The sequence below is a fragment of the Phymastichus coffea genome, unplaced genomic scaffold (genome assembly GCF_024137745.1).
Source record: "Phymastichus coffea isolate CEN01 unplaced genomic scaffold, Cenicafe_Pcof_1.1 PCOF00004, whole genome shotgun sequence".
NCBI classification, from domain to species: domain Eukaryota; kingdom Metazoa; phylum Arthropoda; class Insecta; order Hymenoptera; family Eulophidae; genus Phymastichus; species Phymastichus coffea.
In genome coordinates, this window is record NW_026706815.1 from 11,961,895 (window position 1) to 11,984,768 (window position 22,874).

At 35.9% G+C, this 22,874-nt stretch overlaps 1 protein-coding gene across 2 annotated transcripts in view; it reads left to right on the top strand.

Moving 5' to 3' along the window:
- The window catches only part of LOC131666885 (venom serine protease 34-like), a 343,024-nt gene extending 323,509 nt beyond the window's left edge, over positions 1-19,515 (top strand). For both annotated transcript variants that reach the window (XM_058939947.1, XM_058939954.1), the window contains exons 6-8: positions 18,748-18,899; positions 18,981-19,137; positions 19,210-19,515. In XM_058939947.1, the coding sequence (XP_058795930.1) occupies positions 18,748-18,899; positions 18,981-19,137; positions 19,210-19,235 (335 nt within the window). In that variant the 3' untranslated portion in view covers positions 19,236-19,515. The remainder of the gene's footprint in view (positions 1-18,747; positions 18,900-18,980; positions 19,138-19,209) is intronic.
- The last annotated feature ends 3,359 nt before the right edge of the window (positions 19,516-22,874 follow it).

Consider the following 22,874-nt stretch of genomic DNA (forward strand, 5'->3'; position numbering starts at 1 on the left):
TAGTGTTTTGACAAGGCGAATCCCCAGGCAGTTTTCAGTGTTCATGCCGGTCATGCCACATATTCAATTCAACACTCCGATATCAGGTTGATAGGGTAATTCGCGTTCAAATTGTCGAACTTCAAAGTTTATTTCTGAAATTCAATGTTCAAAATAATCGTTCAAATTTTAAGCTTATACATACGCTTGTGTAGGTTTAAAAATTAGGTTATTGTGCGAGTTTTTGTCCTTTGGTTAGGGACCTTGTAAGAGGCGGCGTCTTTCTACCATAGTTTGTAACTATTTTTCTACGCTTTCTCTTTGTTATAGGTGCTCCTTCTCTGGGCTCTATGACTTTTCTAGCAAAGTCTTCAAAGGCTTTGTAGATTTTCCTGCTAGATACTAGGGCTGTTTCCGGGCATGGCCATGTATGGCCCTCCTCTTCAACGGCCTCTATTAATGGCTTTCTTAGTTCCTTTGCATCTTCGCAGTTAAAGAGAATATGACTTTCGCTTTCTATTTCTCTACATCTACACAGTTAGTCTTCGCATAGTCCTTTTTTGTGGAGGTATGACTTAAAAGCATCATGTCCAGTCATGAACTGGACTGTGTAGTGATTGGGATTTAGCCACCTCTTCTTTAATCTATCCTTGATTACTGGGAAGAAGCAGTACGTTCTCCTGCCATTTGTGGCTGACTGCCATCTCTCCTGCCATACCCTTTCGATTTCATCGTTGATGAGTTGAATGGCTTTCGTGATTTTTAGTCTGCCTGATCGAAGTTCCTCCGATTTAATTCGGATGCCGTGCATTTTAATCGATTTCCCTTTTCTGACGCAGTACTTTGCAACTCTCGCGTCAAGCTCTAGAGCTATTGGTCGGGAGGCTGCAAGCACGTGCGCCGCTTCATGAGAGATCGATTTATAGGCTTTGAGTATTCTGCAAAGAACTGATCGCTGCAATCTTTCTAAAGTAGATTGTTGTTTGATGTTAGTTCTTTGCCACCAGCCCGCAGCGGCATATGTAACTTTCGATAATAGGAAGCCATTATATATCTTTTTCATAGAATTGAATTTTAGGCCCCAGTTCGCTTTTGCTATTTTACTTAGCTTGAAATAGGTGTTATTACAGTCTTGAACCACTTTTCGAATATGTTCTTCCATTCGGAAGCCCTTCGAGATCATGATTCCTAGGTACTTGACTCTTTTGTGCGTACTAATGTTGTCTTTCCCAATTTTGACTGTAGGGTTCCTATTCTCGCTTAGTTGACCTTTAAGCCTTTAAGTTGGTTTCGCGTTAACAAGCATCTCTGACTCTATTCTATCTTTGCCTGGTTATTTCCCTGCCTTGTTCGCTTTAAGGGCCATTTCAACTTCCCTTGTTAGGAAAGACATTGCGTCGCCGGTTACTGGAACCTCCCGCAGCTTGGGTCGTCATCAGGCATTAATTCTTCTAGTAGAGCCATGCTTGTTCTTTCCAGTCTTTTGTAACTGAACCATTACGGTTAACCGTGCACATCGCTTTTGAGATTCTGACTTTATTGGCTGCTTGTTTGTATGGATACGCCCAAGCATTCTTTTCGCTTTCAATAGTGCAGAAGTCTCGCTAGCTATTGCTTTTGGCTCTTTTAATAGCCGTCGCATATTCGGAATTCATTTGACTCAATTTTTCAAGTGATCTCTGGAGGGTTTTCCTTTGTTTTATATTCGGTCCTTCCTTGTCTCTCAGAGCAGCGATTTTGCGTTGTCTTTGTATCGCTCGCTTCTTACTTCGCAAATCAGGATTTCACCAGGGTTGAGAGCGCGTTCTTCTTATTTTTGATGGAATAGAGTCCTTTGCTGCCCTTATTAGAACCTCTTCAAATTTTGAAACATATGTTTCAATGTCTTTAAGGGTTTCTAAAGGGAGCTTAGATAGATTCTCTTTCTCGAATTTACAAAGTCTCCCGAATTTCTCCCAATCAGCTTTTCTCATATTGAACCTTGGTTTTAATGTTTCTTTGGTTCGTATGAGTCTGGCTGGCTGTGAGGCAAAATCCAGTTCGATCAGTATGGGCCTGTGGTCACTGGTGGTCCATTCTTTCACCGCCCAGCTAGCCAAGAGGTTTGACAGATTTGATGTATGTAAAGTTACATCGATATCCGTCTCATCCCCGTACTACGGCACGTTGGAAGTTGGTCCCTCCTGTTGGACAGAATTAGTCCGTATTGGTCTATGAATTCTTCAATGACTGTTCCATTCTTGTCCTGTGTATTAGACCAGATCTTTGACTTGGCATTTGCGTCCATTCCAACTAAGACTCTTTTGTCTTTCAATTGCTTGAGAGTCTCAGCTAGTTTGTCAAGATAGGTCTTCCTGCTATGGCTGAACTGGCAGTAGATGCTTATGAAATAAATTTCACCAAAGGCTCCGACTACTTGTGTACAAACACAGTGGGAGTCACACAGATTAGAAATCTTGGTAGCAGTGACTTTGTGCGGATTGTAAAGTATCGCAGCTTGAATCTTTTCGCCTTTTTTGGCTCCGTGAATAGCTGCGATGCTGCCCATACCTGAAATCGTATTATTCCAGTGATATGGTTCTTGCACCAGTGCCACCTGTATGTCAAGATTTCTGTCTGTCATGATTTCTCCCAGCTCATCGTTGGCTTCTTGCCTTTTGTTGAGGTTCAATTGTATGATCCTCAGTTTCAGGCCCAGTTCAGGGTTTTGTTATGCGTTCAAGTTAAACCTCTTAACTGGTGGGCAATCGTCTTTGCTTTCGTCAAGATTGTTTGGTTGCGAAGGAAACTGAATACCTAGAATAGTTGACCATATCGCTTTCGAGGTACAACGCAATGTCTAGTTATATATTTCCTCCTTTAGGATCGCTGCTGGCGATTCTGGAGGGTGGCTTTCGATTTTTAGTTCTGGCGTTAACGTGCGCCAAATTAAGCTAGTGGCGTTCGAGTGCGAGCAGTGATTATGTTTGTGCGTGTTGACTTGAGCTTCGTTCGTTACCTTGTCGGGTTTCTCCATGGTTTCCCATGGCTCTTATATTTACAATTGATTGATTGAGCTAGTTATTTTCCTAGCTTTCTAATCTGTTATTAGATTATTTAATTATTTTGATTTTATTTCTTTTACTTGATTTGATTTGATTTGATTTAATAATTTTAAATCTATAATTTTAAATCTATAATCTATAATTCTTTCTTATTTTTAATTGATTTTTGATTGGTAACTTTTCTTAATCCTATTATTAATACTACTGCTTATATTACTGCTTAAATTATTGTTAACTGCTTAAGAACTAATTTGATTATAATATAACTTAAAACTACTTACGAGTGTACCAGCGTGTTTATCTTTCACGCTGGGTTTGATATTGATCAAACCTTATTTTGGTCAGGTCAGGGTTAGGTGTTTGACGAATTGCAACCAAAGTAGCATTTGAGTGAGCATGTCGGGTTTCCGCCTTTTCTATCATCTTAGCCTGTGTTCACCATTAGCAGCACTAGATCTGATGGACATTTAGTGCATGGTTTTCACTTTCAAATGGAGCTGACAGCCACTAATTTCGCTTTCAAATGTAAAATTGTTTTAGCTATTAGGGCTTAAGCAATTCCTTAGCAGGAAGGATGCTGCCCTTCTGTGGAAATATTTTTCCTAAGGGTTTCGGCATCCGTAGTGCGTTCTAGTCATCGAGAGTTACTCGGCCCAATGGACTGTTCTCTCGCACAATGGTGCAGGCCTTACTCCAGGAGCTCGAGGCAAAGAACTTTGGGTGGCTGCTATGACCACGGCCGCGACTCTTTACCCACAGTAGTGGCACCTACCGATTGCCAGTCGATAGGGAGTAATTTGTTATCTACCCGAATTAAATTCGGATTGCCGGGACCATTGGTCCTCTGCAACTAGCTCCCGGAGCGGTCTCCCGTCCTCTAAGAGGGCGCGCGGTACCACAATCCCGAGAGATTTCCCCTCAAGTGACTCCCGGATTTTGGCTTTTCTGGGCTCGAGTTGAGCTCTTGGGGTGTGGTAGACTCCGCGTTGAATATTTGGGCGTTTACAGGCCGTACCTCACCACGTGTTGTCATGGTCCGTGTTTGTTTTGTTTGGCCGGTTGGCCATTTGCCCTAAGGGCAAGCGTTGTGTGTTTTACCTACTGTTTCTTTACAGAGACAGCGTTTTCAGCTCCACCACGTGAAGGTACACACATCCGCACTTGTGATTGCAAGTCTTCGTTCAAATACACATTGCATTCACTTCGGGTCGACTAGCATTAGTTGCTTGTCGAGGGCAATCGGTGACGCATTTTGTACTACAGCATTTGCATTTGCATATGCCTGTACAGGAAAGAAAAGTTTACGACGTCCTCTCCCAAAACAACAAATTGTTTGTTTAAGAAGTCTCCGTTCTCTGTTGAGGAAGACAATTACTGTCTGCCGCTTTGACAAATTGCAACAGATTGCAACCGCCGGGTTGAAGGAACAGTTGATTTTGGTCACCGTGCTTGAAAACACCCCTCTTTCAATCTCCGACCAAAACCACATGCTCGCTGCGCCCTAGTGAGTCACGCATCCCAGGATATCTCCCGCAAGATTTCGTATGAGTACAAACGGTGATCTCGACGAGGTTTACCTGTGACAAGCAGCAACGAGGCAAAGTTGCTGATTTATCTAACTAGCCCGATGGGCAAAAAATTCAGATCAGTCATACACAACCAAGTTCGCTGCCCGACTGGAAGCATTCCACCAGCGCCAGTGAGTGCGCAACTGAACAATCCGGCGAGCATATTCTCTCAGCTAATTGGCCAAGAGCTAAAAATACTAAGGTGGTAGCATGGCAATTGTTTTGCAAACGTATTCGAGAGGGCGGTTTTTGGTTAATCCGCGCGTGTGACGACTCCTCTCTTTTTCGCGACAGATAGTTTTCCCGTGTATGTCCAACCTCATTAGCTCTGTTAGATCCGCCTGCGTATTCGTCCTTCGGGCATTAAAAGTCAAGACTTCAAATAAAGCTCAAGTGCTTGACCAAACGCCGCATCATACTTTTTCACCTTGTCTTACTTTTCCATCCTTTCGCCAAGCCGATCTTGAATCTACGACAATCCTCCACGAAACGCGAGCTTTTGAGTTCCTTTCAGCTTGATGCAGCACAGCTATTCGACAGCATGCTCAAGCACAATAATGGAACAGCGGCGAACTCAGCCTAGTTCAACAAGAATTGGCAACAAAGAGGATCAGGGCCGGAGAAGGCTTGCCGTCCACGCGCGGGCCACCAACTCCTTGCCAAACAGCGTCGTGCGTGACTTTACCAGAGGCCGTAATCAGGTTGAATGTAACACTAATCGGTACAAATTATAATTATTATTGTAAATAAACATATTTGTATTTTTCAAATTAAACTATGTTATCTGTAAATAATAAAGATTTTTTTTATTCTAATTTTGAAAACATTAATTATAATATGAATATTGTAAAATAGAGACCAGTGTAAAAAGATAAATATCTAATAATAATATCAATAATAAATAATATTGATGTTCAGTTTTTATACTACATTTTTTTTTAATTTTTTGATAGTGTGTCAATCACTATTGGTAATTTATGAATTTGAAAGATCTTGATAAAAAATAAAATAAGGATTGTATTACTTTGCTGTTTACAGCGTTAATATAATGGTGTTGATTTCATGAAATAATAAGAATTATTAGTATTTTTATAATCATTTTATGTTTTATAATATTTTTAAATTTTTATAATATAATTATAACTTCATCGTGTCTACAATGAATCATCTATGTTACAAAACCTTTTTTAACGTACTAATTCGTGTTTTAAAATTATCTATACATATTTATTTATTCTATTCAAACTCATAGAATAAAAAAATATTTTAGTCAATGATTTTACTTTTTATTTTGGTACAATTTTTATACTTATGTTTAAAATTCTAGTTTTAGTCAACTTCTTGTAGATATTATAAAACGTGTTAAATTAATAAAAAATAAGAGGTCTGATTGGAAAATTAATTTTTGTAAACTGTAATGAGAGCAGGCAGTAGCCTGTTTCCGGCTTACGCCTTTACTTTTCCCCTCTACTCTTAGCAAGGCGCCGTGGTCGCTATTAGGCGCACTACATAAATGTATCTAATACTACACCTTTGTTTCACCCGCCAAAGGAGTAGTTAGGGAAGACCGAAAATGTAGACTGCGAGAGAGAGAACCCGAGAAAAAGAGCGCGCGTGAAATATAGTCAGGTTTGAGCCAGCGCTCGGAGCGCGGCTGATAGGAGCTGTGTTGTGTGTTGCCTTAATAATTAGGCTAAGTGGAGAGGACTAGCGAGAGCAGCAACCACCGGCTGCATAAAGGTGGTCCCTTTATTGTCGTCAGTCGAAGTAACGAGAGGTCAAGGCTCTCGTAGGTACAAGTTTGTATTCGCTTGCTTTGTCTTCATTTTGCCTGAGTGCAACTTGTCTCGCCATTTTCATCGTCAAGAACCACAACCCAAGAGAAGCACGAAAGAAGAGCCTCTCATCGTCGAATTACCTATTTGGCAACTGCCCGGGCTTTATCTGCGTCTTCGAAGAAGAAGTCTTACCCGAAGACCCTTCACAGCAGCTATCTTTAACACACGCAGATGATTAAAGGTCAGGTTGAGTCTCTCTCTCTCTCTCTCTCTCTCTCTCTCTCTCTCTCTCTCTCTCTCTCTCTCTCTCTCTCTCTCTCTCTCTCTCTTTCCTTGAAGTCTCTCTGTATGATATTCCAGTAGCTGCATTAAATTAAATTAGGTATAGACAGCAAAGCGCTTACTCACCGGCTACCTAGGACATTTTATCACTGTTTTTTATTTTTATGTCGCACTAGTTAGATAGAAAGTTTACGGTAGCAAGGCATTCATCCGCCGGATATCGTATGAGGTTGCTAGCATAAGTTGTTTATGAAATAGGTTAAGTGCACAATTTGCTTGTAAATTTAACAATAAGGTTTATATTAAAATTTGAATTATCAAGTGTTAAATTTGTTGTGTTTAGAGCGAAAGCGCTTTTCTTGCCCTTCCCTTTTTAAAATAAGTAACAGCGAGACAACTTTGTTATAAGAAATTAAAAAAAAAATTTGTTAAAGAAATTTTGTCATTAGAATTGTAATACTACAGAAATACTAATGAATTATATATGTAGTAGGCGATTAGTATAAGTTTATTATATTCTATTCAAAGTCAGTTCAAATATAATTCATACTGCATGTAAACATAAGTTTATGTTGCATGTAGATGTAAAGTATATGAAAGAAAAACCAAAAATGAAATTATAAAATTTGAAGTACATTCTAGACACATCAATCGTAAAACATACAAAGTTTATATACTAATCTGCAGAAACTCTTGGTATCAATGCAATTAAAAGATATGCAGTTGCAGTTGTGTTATTGGCAAGCATACGAGTAATGTAGGTTATTGCTCGCATGTAGCAGCTGTAATGTATTTTTTAAGTTATACTTGACACTTATGAATAATTACTCCAGCTATAGTATTAACTGAACTGTAAGGTTTAAGGTTCAACCTTTTTTTAATACAGATACTGATAACGAAAATCAATTTCTTCCATAAACCGATTCCAGGTGCAGTGTGTTTAAATGTCGATAAGTTGGATATATTGATTGCCGTTTTATTTATCTGAAATAAATTAGAGTGAATGTAAAGACTCAAGTATATTGTTTCATACATATTTATGTAAGCATATAAATAACATATATGTTTATATATTTATATCATATATTATTGTACAAGAATTTTAATTTTTTTACACACCTATACAATGTCAAAGTGGCAGAAAAATGAAATTGAATGACCAACGTTACTTACGGAAAAAGATTAAAAAATGATAAAAAATCGCGAAAAAAATAGAAAAAAAAATCAATTTTTGAATGGTTTTGCATCTCTAGAGCTTGATCAAAAGTAGTTATGATAAAACTTACATCACCACTGTGTTTTACAGAAAAAAATACAAAAGAGTACGTAATTGTCACTATGAATATTAATAATTAATCATGAGAACGTGATAAACGAGTTGGGAAACTTTTTAACATGGTGGCGATAGTCGATTTTTCTATCATTGTGTATCTTTGAAATTTCGCAATAATTGAGCGGTCGTCTGAAACATGTTTTTCATGTATATTTTCCCGTAAAATACAAAGTTGATAAATGTTTTATTGTATCTGCCTCAGGTCGAAGACTATCGGCCGAAAACCGCCAAATTAATAAGTTGTTTTAATTTTTGAAAATGGTATACTACTTTGAGTGATTGAAAGAGAGATTAGAAGGGTAAAGTAAAAAAATTGTGCCTTCTGTACTAAAATTTGGGTTTGCATCCTATATTGGTTCAATTCTAGAACGATTTAAAAATTAAAAAAATTTTGAATATGCTTCTTGTAGTCGAGTGACCTTCAAAAAATCACAGTGAAAGGGAATTATGAAAAAAATTCCATTGACTCGATGTCAGTAGCTTTATTATATCCAGAGAGAAAAAATAAAATGTGAAAAGACTTGTTATACAGGGTACCCCATTTTAAAGGAATCACCCCGAAATTTTCTAGGGTTGGTGTTCTACAAAAAAATTGTTCAGACAAAAGTTGTTTGGGACAATGATGGACACCTATCCCAGAAATTGGATTTGGCTTTGAGATTAATTTTCAAGGTCATTTGAAAGTCAAAGTCATTTTTTGAATAGGAACCTATAATTTTGATCCCGGATTTGAAAAGAGCGAGAAATTCTATGTTCAGATAAGGTATCATATGTGGGGTGCGGTTAACCCCTCCCCCGCGCGTAAGGTATGTAGGGGTCAAATTTATTATTTTCTTCATCTCTGCACAGGGATGGTCGGGCAAGGGTAAAATTAATTTTAATAACCCAATAACTTGCTGGTAATATCTTGCTCCTCTCCCAACCCAATAATTAGACGGTAATATCTTGCTGCAGCACCATATCGGCCTTGACCGTCAAAATTACCCAGGAAGGCTTTTGCTCTTTCCGAATCCATGATAAAAAATGGGGGATCTTATTAAAAAAATTAGTTGGTTATTTGGTTATTGGGGTATTTGGAGTTGGTTTATTGGGTTATTTCAGTTTTTGGGTTATTGAAATTAATCTTACCCTTGCTCGACCATCCCTGTGCAGAGATGAAGAAAATAATAAATTTGACCCCTACATGACCAAACGCGGGAGGCGTTAACCGCATCCCACATATAATACCTTATCTGAACGTAGAATTTCTCGCTCTTTCCGAATGCGGGCTCAAAATTATAGGTTCCTATTCAAAATATGACTTTCACCTTCAAATGATCTTGATTATAAATAAAGGTCAAATCCGATTTCTGGGAAAGGTGTCCCTCATTGTCCCAAACAAATTTTATCTGAAAAATTTTTTTGTAGAATACCAACCGTAAAAAATTTCGGGGTGGTTCCTTTAAAATGGGCCACCACAGAGTGATGTACATAGATATGTGTGTGTATGTGTGAGTGTGTGTATTTGTTAAATCTTAAGATTACATTCACACATGACCAGACGTTCATCAACATCTCGACCATCCTTTTTGACTGCTAAATTCTCTCTTATATTCTCTTTTTCCCGTTCATTTTCTATCTTATCGTTTACGCCCACTCGTATATACAGGGTGGGCCATTTTAATCTATGCACCCGGATTTCTCGGAATCTATGCGAGAGAGGGAAAAACGGTTCAGACAAAAATTGTATGGAATAAAGGGGGCCACACAATGGCGCTAACGTCTCTTACCTTAGACATGACTTTCAAGTTTATTTTAAGGTCAAAGTGGTTTTTTTCAATGGGAAACCTATTTTTGACAACGTATTCGGAAAGAGCAGGAAATTTCACGTCCAAAACGATATTTAAAAATTTCTTTTATGACCCTCACAAGATCATTTCAAGGTCAAATTCCAAAAAAACCTACGTTTTCAGGAATATTGGGGGTAGGGTGTTTTTTCTAATGAAAACGTCTAATTTTCACACTGGATTCGGAAAGAGCGTCAGAAACGGTAATTCAACATTTTTCTTCATAACTGTCGGAAGGTTACTTCAAGGACAAATGTAAAAAAATGCTGTGGTTACTATTTGTGCGATTGCCTATTTTAATGGAATAATTGTCGTTTATGTACTCTGATCAGGAGGGACATTAAGTACTTTGATCCACTGATTACTTTGATCTTTAACTCGACCATCAAGGTTATTTGAAGTTCATGGTTTTTACAATCAAAACTCCTATTTTTGACCCTGCAATCAGAAAAAATTTGCTGAAAATGATATTCAAGTTTATTTTGTCTTAAATGAATCTACAAGAGAAGGTTAATTCAAGATCAAATAAGATAATATGCTTATCCTATCTTTAGCGTTACCCAGGAACAATGTCGTGGACGTAATAGGATTGTGTTTCCTTCGAGGTGCTTGATTAAAGTGAGTCCCCTTACCTCTTACTGTTTTAAGTATGAAGCAAATATTCAAAGTTTCCTCCATTTACTTACATCGCTCGTCAAAAATAATATTTTTTAGGTAGTCCTACAAATAAAAATTTAGAAATGTTAAATCAGGTTAGTTAGGAGGCCAATTAACTGGTCCTCTTCTACCGATCCGCCTTTCATGGTAAGTCTGATTCAATCATTCTCGAACAATTAGTACAAAGTGTGGTGCTTAACCATCTTGTTGAAACCACATTCTTCGTCTAGTTTCTAAATCAATCTAAATCAAATAAGAAAAGTTATCATATTTAGTTTTGCCCTGACTCATTGTGGAGTTTTAATTTAAAACTTCGTTTTTTCATATTTACATAATTTTTTCTCTACTCGTTATTGGAATACGGATAAATTATTTTGAAATAATATTTACTGGATGGATCAGACGTTCATTTACCTATTTACTTGGGTACAAATTCAATATTATAATAATCTTTACAAGAATTTTTTTTAATCAAAAATGAATTTCTCTACTTTAATAAGTACTGTTAATTTATTGATAATTTATTATAAAAATTTATTAATAAAATATTATTTATAATTTATTGTAATACAGCTAGTAAAGCTTATTTGAAATTATTTTTATAACGAATGGACTGAAATAAATTAATATTTAAATTAATTATTAAAAAAAAAAATAAAAATAAATAAATAAATTATAAAAATTCAATGGATAACTTTTTATAATGATTGGACTTCGAGAAATTAGCGAGTTCGTTGATTTTTTTAAAATTGAAATTTACCCTTTCCGATTGTTCAAATGTAATTCTTTAATGTACTAACAAATTTGTAAGATGGTTTGAACTTAAAATAAAAATTAACATTTACATTCTTTGTAGTAATTGAGGAAATAAAGTAGTGTTAAAAGTAAAAAAAATATCTTTGATTAGAAAATAATCTTTTACAAAAATATTGAAATATCTAATTAGTGTTAAATTTAGACGAGGGTTATTATTTACTACTATTACTACTTTTTGAGTTTTTTGATTATTATAAAAAATTTTTGTTTATTGCACTACACTTGGAATATTAATTAAAAGTTAATAGTGTTATTTAAATTTTTAACTGTCATAATGGGTGACTATCCTCCAAATGAGATTGTTGAAGTGATAATGATTTTAGGGGAATGTCGTAATAATTATTGTGCTGCAGCAAGACTTTACGCTGAACGTTTTCCAGGTAGAAGATATTCTAATGTTAGGGCAATACAAAGTCTAACTGCCAGAGCTCGTCAAGGGCGCCTTGTTCGCCAACGCAGGTGTTCCGAGTATAACGAAGATGATGCTCGTGTTATAACTATTCTTGAAGCTATTCATCTTAATCCTCATATCAACAGTCGTTAAATAGAAAGGGAAGTTGATATTCCAAGAAGAACACTGAGAATTTTAAATAGGGTTAGATATGATGCTTACCATATCACGCTCGTACAGGAATTGAGAATGAATCATATGCAAATGAGGATTGAATTTTGCCAATGGGCCTTCCAGATTATAGAAAATGATCCTAATTTTTCTAACTATGTTCTTTTTTCTGATAAAGCTAAATTTTGGAGCGATGTACAATTAAATAGGCACAATTGTTATTATTGATCAAATAGAAATCCTCAGTTGTAGACCATCAGCATCGCTAGAGCCTTATGCTATGGTGTTGAATTGTAAATGGATATTTGATTGGCCCTACTTTTTTCAGCGAAATGTTGATAGGTAAAGTTATTTGCAGTTAATAAGAGACCAGTTGCCAAAATTATTATATGATGTTGATGATGTTGATGAAACTAGATGAAGAATGTCGTTTCAGCAAGATGGTCAATTGCCTCCTAACTCACCTGATTTAACATCTCTAGATTATTATTTGTAGGGCTTCCTTAAGAATGTTATTTTTGAAGGACGGCCCACAACTAGAGAAAACATACAATATCGCATTCGTCAAGCATGAGCCGAAATTCCGAGTCAGACTCTGTTGAACACTATACGCCACTTTCAACGGCACTAAGCTTTATGCCTACAATAAATGAAGGTAACTTTCAAAATTTGCTTCGTGGTCAAAACAGTGAGAAGCAAGAGGACTCACTTTAATCAAGCACCCCAAAGGAAACACAATCCTATTACGTCCACGTTGTTGTTCCTGAGTAACGCTAAAGATAGGATAAGCATATTATATTATTTGATCTTGAATTAACCTTCTCTAGTAGATCCATTCAAGAGCAAACAAACTTGGAAAATCATTTTTCATACTTCTAACTTCAAAACGACGACATTGATACCAGTTTTGAGGTTCTTATGTTAAAAAATACTATTCCGACTTGGTGCGAGAAGTGTTTTTGAACTTGCTCGATGTTCTCACTCGCTTTGAGTAGTAGAAAACCACTTCTAGCACCAGAGCGGAAATGTACTATTCAGCGTAATCTTTTCTGATTGTAGGATCGAAAATATGGGTTTCCATTCAAAAAAAATAACCTTCAAATAACCTTGATGATCGGTGGAATTTAATCTTGATGATCAAAGTAATCAGTGGATCAAAGTACTTAATGCCCCTCCTCATCGAAGTACATACATAAAAGACAATTATTCTGTCACAATAGGCAATCGCACAAATAGCAACCACAGGAATTTTTAACTTTTGACCTTGAAGTGACTTTCCCAAAGTCATGAAAAAAAATGTTGAATTACCGTTTCTGACGTAAAATTTCGACCTCTTTCCGAATCCGTTGTGAAAAATAGACGTTTTCATTAGAAAAAACACCCAATATTCCTGAAAACGAAGGTATTTTTGGAATTTGACCTTGAAATGATCTTGTAAGGGTCATAAAAAAAATATTTAAATACCGTTTTGGACGTGAAATTTTCTGCTCTTTCCGAATCCGTAGTCAAAAATAGGTGTTCCCATTGAAAAAAACCACTTTGACCTTGAAATAACCTTGAAGTTCAAGTCCAAGGTCAGAGACGTTAGCGCCATTGTGTGGCTCCTTTTGTCCCATACAGTTTTTGTCTAAATTATTTTCCCTATCTTACTTAGATTCCGACAAATCCGGGTTGCGTAAATTAAAATGTTTCTCTCTGTATTTCGAACAGTTCTTTCATTTCTTCTAGATTTAGGGAAGTTATTTTACTTGTGTCTCCTGTCTGGTTTATTTTCTATTTCCTCGTTATCCAACTCTAGAGCAGAGTAGATCGGTGCTGAGACGGCACTAGCTGTTGTTCTCTCTATCTAATGATTTATCTATCTATTCTATAGACGTGAATGCACCGACCGATGAAGGAATGAAATCATACCGTGGCGGATGAAGGCAAGACGTAAAGGCACCGGCCAATGAAGGATTGAAATCATACCCCGGCCAATGAAAGCCGATCCTTCATCGGCCAGTGCCTTCAGGTCTTGCCTTCACTGGTTGGGCTTTAATTCTTGCCTTTTAGGCCAGATCCCAATGGGACCTGAAAATCCAGCCTGCTACATCCTCGTCCTAGGTCCTGGACATCAAGTTTCATAATAATGACGAAACGCAGGAAATGGTACATTAATGATAAATATAGAGGCCTGCAATGGCTCGGTCGGTAGGACGACAGACTCGCACCCGGTAGGCCCGGGTTCGATTCCCAGTCACTACTGATTGATACAAGCACCACTGAAAAAAGTATCATGTGCTTTGTTCTCAAACACATTGCAAGCCTCCGTCGCTGATTAGCACTGATGGAGCATAAATAGAGCTACGTTAAAGAAAAAAAAAATGATAAATATCGTTTCTTCTATTTTAAATTGACTACTTCGTTTGAAACGGAACATTTTACGCACTTTCAGAATCCAAAATTGAGAAAGGATACTGTTTAAAAAAAAAATTTGACCTTAAAATGACCTTAATGGACTATGTCACATCCAAGGTCACTATCAGACTTCCCCCTCGATATCCTACAACTTTGGTCTCTACCATTTTTTCGATCGGGGCCGTCCTTGACGAGTTGTTTGCGGTGCCCATTTAAATTGGGTCACCCTGTATATTATCTTTAATAAAGTATATACAATAATGACTTGATTCCAATTACATATCTTTCGCTAGTTTTTTAGTGACCGCAAATTTTTAAACTAAATGAATTTGGAAAAAATACAAAAATTATTTTACAGAATATTTCATTATCTCATTATATGGATCCAATGGTATTTCCTATTATGTTTCCTTCTGGTGATTTGAGCTGGAGCATTGAATATTCAAAACTAAATATTAAAAAAAAAGAAATACAATTAACTTTTTTTTAATTTCTATGCTTATCGCTTAGCTTATTGACGTGAAAGTAATTTTAGTTCTTTATTATATGGTGGAAGATTAACAAAACAATTTTTATTATATGCAACTGTGATGATACGAGGGTGGATATCAACGCATGAATTGTATGAGTTATCAAATCCTAGCTATTTCAATAGTCTTTATTGGTACGTTTCTTCAAAACTTTTTCAATAAGATATACATTGGGATACATAGCTTTCAGCAATTCTTGTTCATAGAAATCTCCAACAATCGAATTTTCTTGATAATCTAGTAAATAATATATTGTAGGTTTTGTTCTTGAAATACGTTCAATAATAAAAATTGGGGATATATTCTTTTTTAAAATTACTTTTCATATCAGGCTCGTACAACAATCGAATATACGAGGGTAGGTCAATAAGTCCTTAGAAAAAGATAGAAAAACAATTTTTTATGGTAGATTTTTTATTTTTCAACATAATCTCTTTTCAGCTCGATACACTTTTCCAGGCATTCTTCAAGTTTTTTTAAGCCATCAGAAAAAAATAATTTTGGAAGTTCCTCAAAATAGCTATTTGTTTGTGTTATGACGTCCTCGTATGAGATAAATCGTTGTCCGGCAAGCCACTTTTTTAGGTTTGGAAATAAAAAAAGTTACTAGGGGCCAAATCTGGTAAATATGGTGGATGGTCTACTAATTTGAACTTCAATTCCTTAATTTTAGACATTGAAACTAAGCATGTGAAACAAAATTTTTCTTCTTTCAAACGAACACGTTTTTCCTTTATTTTCTCGCTTAACCAATCCAATAACGATGCATAATACTCTCTGGCGATTGTTTGTTCATTTTCTAAATAGTCGACGAAGATAATTCCACGTGCTTCTCAAAAAACAGTGGCCATAACCTTGCCGGTCGATTTCATGGTCTTCGTCTTCTTTGGAGCTGGTTGACCTTTCACAATCCACTGATTTGACTGTTCCTTCATCTAAAAAATGTAGTGGTGTATCCACGTTTCGTCTACAGTTATGAATCGACACAGAAAGTCGTTCGGATTCCGGTGGATGCGCGCCAAGAAGATCTCAGCGGTCACCACTCGACTGCATCTGTTCTCGACTGAGAGCCAACGCGGCACCCATCTTGCCGAAATTTTTCTCATGTCCAATTTTTCGTGTAAAATTGAAATGACTGTACCTTTTGAAAAAAAAAACCAACCCCTGTGGCCTTAACTATCTTGCGCAATTTTATTCTTTGGTCACTTAACACCATGTCATAGATTTTATCGATCATTTCCGGAGTGCTCACGACTATAGGACGACTTGAACAATGTTCATCTGCAGTCGATGTACGGCCACGTTTATATTTATTTACCCAATTGTAAACAGTTGCAAACACAGGGGCAGATATACCATGAACTGCATCTTACTTAGCTTAGATTTATTTCGGTGTAAGACCTTTTAAATAGAAATGTTTTATGACCGTTAGGAATTCACTTTTTTCCATTGTTAACAAGAAATGAAAATTGTTTACTTTGATCGACGATAAGAATGGAACTACTCAGTGGATCTGGTTAAAACTTCGGCAGCACTCTATTTAATAGTGACGCTTGCTGGTGCAACATGAGTTGGGATGTTTTGAGTGCCATCTCTTGAATTTTCTAAGGACTTATTGACCTATTCTCGTACATTGTAATTGAGAATTGATCAAATTTCTATTAGAATTGAAAGGGAAAAAATGTTAGAAGCTCTTTTCTGTCTAAATCTTTCCATTCCTTCATATTTACACGCTTGGATTGAGGGTTTTGATGATAATAACAATTGGTTTCCTCACGAATAAGGTCAAAAAAAAATTGTCGAAAAATAATTGGAAATAATGAATAGGATCATTTCCACCTAGTTCAATATCTTCTTTCATACGAGAACGTGAAGCGCATAGTTTCATAGAGGGAAAAAAAGAATTGTTCCGAAATATGTCTAGATCTAGACCGTCATCAATATCATCAGGATCTATTTCGATAATCTCCTCATCAGAATCTACTTCACATTCTAATTCAGAATCTCAGAAGCTATTAAGCGAGCTGGAGACAATTACGGATTTATTCCTATTATGAAAAATAATCGAAAATTTATAATGTGCAAAAGGACATCATATACTTCTGAATATGAAATGAAAGAAGTTTAAAAGATGAAAATAACTGCCAATGACAAGTAATTCAGAAAATATTCGTGTCTTTTATAATTTACTTTAAGGTGCAGTGACCGTAATAATTAAAAAGTTTTAAATGCATAAATTAAAAGAAAACTTCTGATGCGGCCATTTTTTAAGGGTGTTTGTCTTAAGCTCAATTGCACACAGAGAAAAAGTTCTTTACCATAATAGAAAGGCAAGTGGATACTAATGGGTATTACTTTTTGGCGACACCGGTGCATAATCTTTATGCCGCCCGATCCAATATTCCGCACACGCATGCTATAGATGCATTTGCTTGATCGTTTATTTCGGGCAGCTTTGTGTCTAGCCTTATATTACGAATATTATTTTTCGATGTAAAAAAGACAAGGAATACGATGGTGTCATGATTTTTTTAGATTAAACAAGTAGCATGTTGATAAAACGTCGAACATCAAACGCACGACCTTGCCCTCTCACAAATTATTTTTCATAATGATGAATCCCCATGAATTTATAACTCACGAAGTTCTTGAATACGCCTGTAGTGATATACGTGTTGCCCATCCTCCTCCATCACTCGTTGAGCCATATTGTACGTGCACCTCACGTTGAGATCTGCCGAAACTTGACGAGCAGCCACTCGCAAAGTAATCGTTGGATCATCTTCGAAGACATTAACGATCGGATTGTACAGCTGGTCGCCTGCCTGGCCGATTGCCTGGGCGACCGCCGTTCGAATTTCTCACTAATACAGAGCTAGTCTCCCTTGACCTTCTAATGGTGGTCTCGAAGGTTTAGATGGTCGACTCTTCTCCCATTATGTGCCTCCTACAGCAGTATTTTGAGCTCTTCCTCGTCCAGACCTAGCCTCACCAAAAAAATCACCAAATCGCTGTATTCGTCAGCTGTAAACTCCGGACGTCTAACCATTCTTTTACACAAGTCTCGTATGCACTAACCGTCACGCAAACCTCAATCGATCGTTAAAAACAAATGAAAAAAGAAACAAATGCTATTATTTTGATGTAAACATATTCGAATATTTTCTATAGCAATTCATATTCAAATTTGGAAAATTTCCCAAATCAAAATCGTAATAAAAATGAAATATTACAACATTATCAGACCTACCTTAAAATAGATAGATGCTAATATTCAATTAAATTTATAATACGTAATCAAAATTCAGCTTACATCACTGAATGAATCTTGTCTCCCACACTCCGATCTTACGTAAATACACATAAATACAAAAAAGTCACTTTTTTGTGTTAATATTACAATGCATGAAAATTATTTAAAGTATATTTTTTCAAAAAGTTCAAAAAAGAAGTATCGATTATCAGTTTTTCAAAGTTGAAAAAACAAGGGTTGAAAAATATTAATGAAAAATATTGACTTTTTACATTTATCATTGTGTTAAATTTCAAGACTCAAGAAAAAAAAGTAAAATCTTAAAAATTACAAAAGTAAATTTAATTACTTAGTTTAGTTAGTAAAGAAATTTTTTTACAATTAATTGCTATAATATTATCAAGTAACTTCATGATAAATTGATTTTTTCAAATACACACAATTATCTAGTGTTTATATTGAATTGATTTAAATGTTAGGAACCAGGAACTATTAAGAATTGTTAATTCCTAATAGTAATAATACCTCAGTATATAATAATAATAATAATAATAATAATAATAATAATAATAATAATAATAATAATCAATAGTTCAAAAATTTACCATTTTTAATAGTAATAGAATTATTAATTCGTACTAGTAATAATGTCTAAATCACAATTGAATCATGCATGCCATAGCTTGAAATCATATCAAAGAAATAATTTCTAAATGTTACAGGCTGGGGCACCACCGAATTTGCAGGTTCACTGTCGAATACATTACAGAAAGTTACACTCAGTGTCACCAATTATTCGACTTGTAAAAAGTTCTTTCCAGATATAGAATATAGGCAGATTTGTACTTTTGCAGAAAGAAAGGACTCTTGTCAGGTAATTCAGATCGTGATAGTCTCTAATAATTTATGACTGTTGAAATGACTATGAATATTAATATATACATTTTTTTATCAGTTTGATAGTGGTGGACCTGTTTTATGGCAAAATCCAACATCAAGACGTCTAGTCTTAGTTGGCGTTATCAGTTATGGTAGTTTTTGTGCTAGTCAAAAACCTTCTGTTAATACAAGAGTTGGATATTTTATAGATTGGATTGTGAAAGTAACTCCAAGTAAAATATATTATTACTTATTGACATCATTTTTTTTATTAAAAGTTAAGTCAACAGTTTTAAATTTTCTAGGTACTCAATATTGTCGAGCTGAATAAATCTAGTAATACATCGTAAATTATATTTGCCTTTGTTCATCAGGATACAAGAAAAAATTTGAATAATACACTCATGACACGCCGTGCTATAATCCATATTTCTCTAATTACGTTCGATTCGTTCGTCTGGAAATACACTAATACTTAATCTTGATTTATACACGCTGTACCATAAATATCGATCTATACTACAGATATAAAGTAATTTCGTCCATACTTCGCTTGAACGAATATATCCACGCAACTGTGAAATTAGTTTATCGTACAATCCCATTTACTATTGAATAAATATATCTGTATAACTCTGTTGTTGCTTTGTTTATTCTTCTAATCATAACACGTGATTATCGTACATTTTTCTCTCTCTCATACACATACACATGTTATAAAACATTTAAAAATTTGCAGAGGATTTCCTGTTTCAAAGTATGAGCGTGTTATACTCCTGTCATTGCATTCAGTGAGAAAATTTTTTTCTCTCGCAAGTTTCAAAAGTGCTCGCATCGCAATAGTAACACGACGTCGATGCTAGTGTCTGTTTTTCCAAAAAACGATACGATGACTGGGTTACGAGACAAAGACTACGGTATCGTCTGTACTCAAGGCATAGATCGGCTTTTGCGCACCTATTCAACTAGAAGTCGATTTCATCTGTCACAAACAATAAGCAAAGCGTGCGATCAATTGTAAATTCAGAACGCCGGAAAAATTGGCGCTTACAAAAAGATAATTTTATTTTTTCTGCATTACGCAGAAAGCGAAATTCAAGTGCTATAGAATTTTTCAAAAAACTCAATACCATTGAATGCGCCTAATTTTTCATGCATGCGAAAGGAAAACAAAATATCAAAAACAAAATTTCGACTCTTGCTTAAAATTAAATTTAACCAAGAATATATTTTTAAGCTTGTTACGTGACGCTTCATTGTATTATTTTTTTTATTTTGTCAAATAATATTTCGGACCCGAGACTTCCGTTCGGACATAGTATAATCAGCAGTATTCGTGTGCGCGACTCGGTGGGAACGTGCGGCAGAGGCTGATTCACGCTGCGCCAGCATGCTGCGACGGCATGCTTCGGTCAGCGTGCTTAGCTAGGTAAGACGATCCGATACGAGAAGCGTAAACGTTTAAAGTATATGTGCGAGAGAGAGACGAAAAGCGAGGGACAAAAGATATATAACGAACCGGCGTAAACAACGAACTATCCTTAGTCAGTCAGAAGTCAGCGCTCAACTAAGAAGCCTGCAAGAGTTTGAGAATATTACAGTAAAGTTATATCGAAATACCGAGTATCGTTATTTCTAACGATTTTTCTTGCGTGAACAACAGTCATACCAGGACTCACTTTATTTGCTATTGGAATACTATTGGAATATTATTGGATAAAGAAAATATATTGGACCAGTTTATTGAACGAGTTCGAAACCAGTGATTACCTATATCACAAATCAAACAATATTTTGGACCTAGACGACAGAGTGAGTACTTTTGGGCTCTATTTTCGATAAGCTGAAATCTCTTCCTTATTGTTTTTCTTTATTATCTCTCCCCCTCTGCGCTCTAATATTACTAAGCATAATCAAGGTTCCCCTTTCGGTGAATCCACGTGATTGCGTACCGGGACCAAGTGTGTAAACACCGCTGACCGCGTAAACTAAAATATTTATTTTAATAAATCGCGAACCACATAGTAGCGCGATATTATTATTAGAAGTGTTATCCGACGTATTAAAATATATATATATAAACTTATCTAACATACCGGCGTAAGTTCATTTAAGTCAATCGGCGAAGCCCCTCTCCCTTTTTCCCGCCTGATTACTGTCGCCTGGCTCTCGCAAGGACGAACTTCGGATATTATCGGTGAAGACGCGATCCATTCGGTGACACGGTCGGGGTACCGTACTGAAGGTCTAGTCCACCCGAGTTAGGACCACTCGGAGCTAAAAACGGTCTAACACGCGCCAGTTTTGAAGAGACATCAAAACTGGCACGTAACAAAGCTCAAGATTACACCTTTAATCCTAACAAGAACTTTTTAATTTGTTTAAACAGATGCATTCAAGGTCAAGCGGGATCAGCGAAAGAGCAACGAAAAAAGCCTCTCTTTCTTGATCTCTGTTTCTTTCTTTATCCAACTTCGCCTTCCCTCTACCTTTCATATTTTATACTTCTGCACTCGTGCTCCTTTAAACCAACTTATGGTACTCTTTCTTCTGCTCTTCTCACACTGTTGCCGGCTATATATGTTCTCTCACGGTTAATCTGTCATTGATCAAGGGAGGAACTATGAATTCAATGGTTGGCGATACTAGGTCACTATATGAATGTGCTGTCTTTATAATAAGGAATCAGTGACAAGAGCGAAAAAACAATTATTTACATGCCTCAGGGCAATTTTTCGACGACAACGTGAATCCGAACATTGGATAACAACTTTTGCCACTTTCAACCCCACACGTATCTTTGTCTTCTGGTAAAACGAAATTCTGCGCTTAATTACCTTGAGTGCAATGCGCAATTTTTATCATCAGGCACCTTACCTTTCGCGGAGTGTCGCATAATCATCGCTCAATTGGATTGACGGAAACATACGTCTTTCCAATGTTTATATTTTGCTTGTAATCTAATTTAACTCTAAGTGAAAATCTTTTACGAATTGCTTCATTAAACCTAGTTTAATGTGAAGTGGTGATAATAAAATGATTTTTCTATCTGCAAAATTTTCATAAGCTACGTTATGTTACTCAACTTTCCATTCCAATCTTTCAGGCCAGTTATTCCTTACTCAATGATCATTTCTTGCACAGCTATCCCAAAGGCAAAGAAAACACAAGTATTTTGTGTTTCCCAATTGTAAACTCAGTATCAAATTCATTATCTTCAAATCACCACAAATAAACCAATTATGAATACTGTAGTTTAATTTCATGAGTAGTAATCGGAAACTATCATAATATCATAAGACTCTGTAAGTAAAGTTGAATAACCTACAGAAAGAGCGACGTATTAATTCCCGTTATGTAACAAAAATGCTTTAGATCTTTCTGTAGAAGACTATATAAAAATATGCGAGTTCTTTGACTTATAAAAATCTATTTTGTATAATCTAATAAACCCTACGATGTTATTACAATAAACAACCCGATTTTATATCGAAAATTACTCGATCAATTCTTCTTTCCTATCTCTATATACTAAAGGAATTTAACTCTTCCTATCTCTATATATAAAGGAATTTAACTTTTTTTTTACGCTTCGTTTTAAAATGTCTAGGGACGTAGTAAATCACAAAAAAACTAAAACTAAGCGTAAAAAAAAAATTAAATTTCTTTATTTTTTTAATGCGCTAAAAAACCGAAAAAAAATTTTTTCTCTATTTCTTTATTTTGACTTTATTTTCGTATTCTTGGGCACAAAATGAAACTTTTTTCTCCTTGACATTTTTTTCCAAAACGTACGCAAGTCGAAGTAATTAAGGATTGAAAAAAAAGGTTATTTTTTTACAAAACACGCCGTAACTCGGTTAAAAAACATCGGATAGAACCCCGCGGGGGCTAATTTTAAAGGGAAAGACATTACCCTCCGAACCCCTCCGGTCGATTTGCCCTCCACCGCCTGGTTCTAAATTGGCAT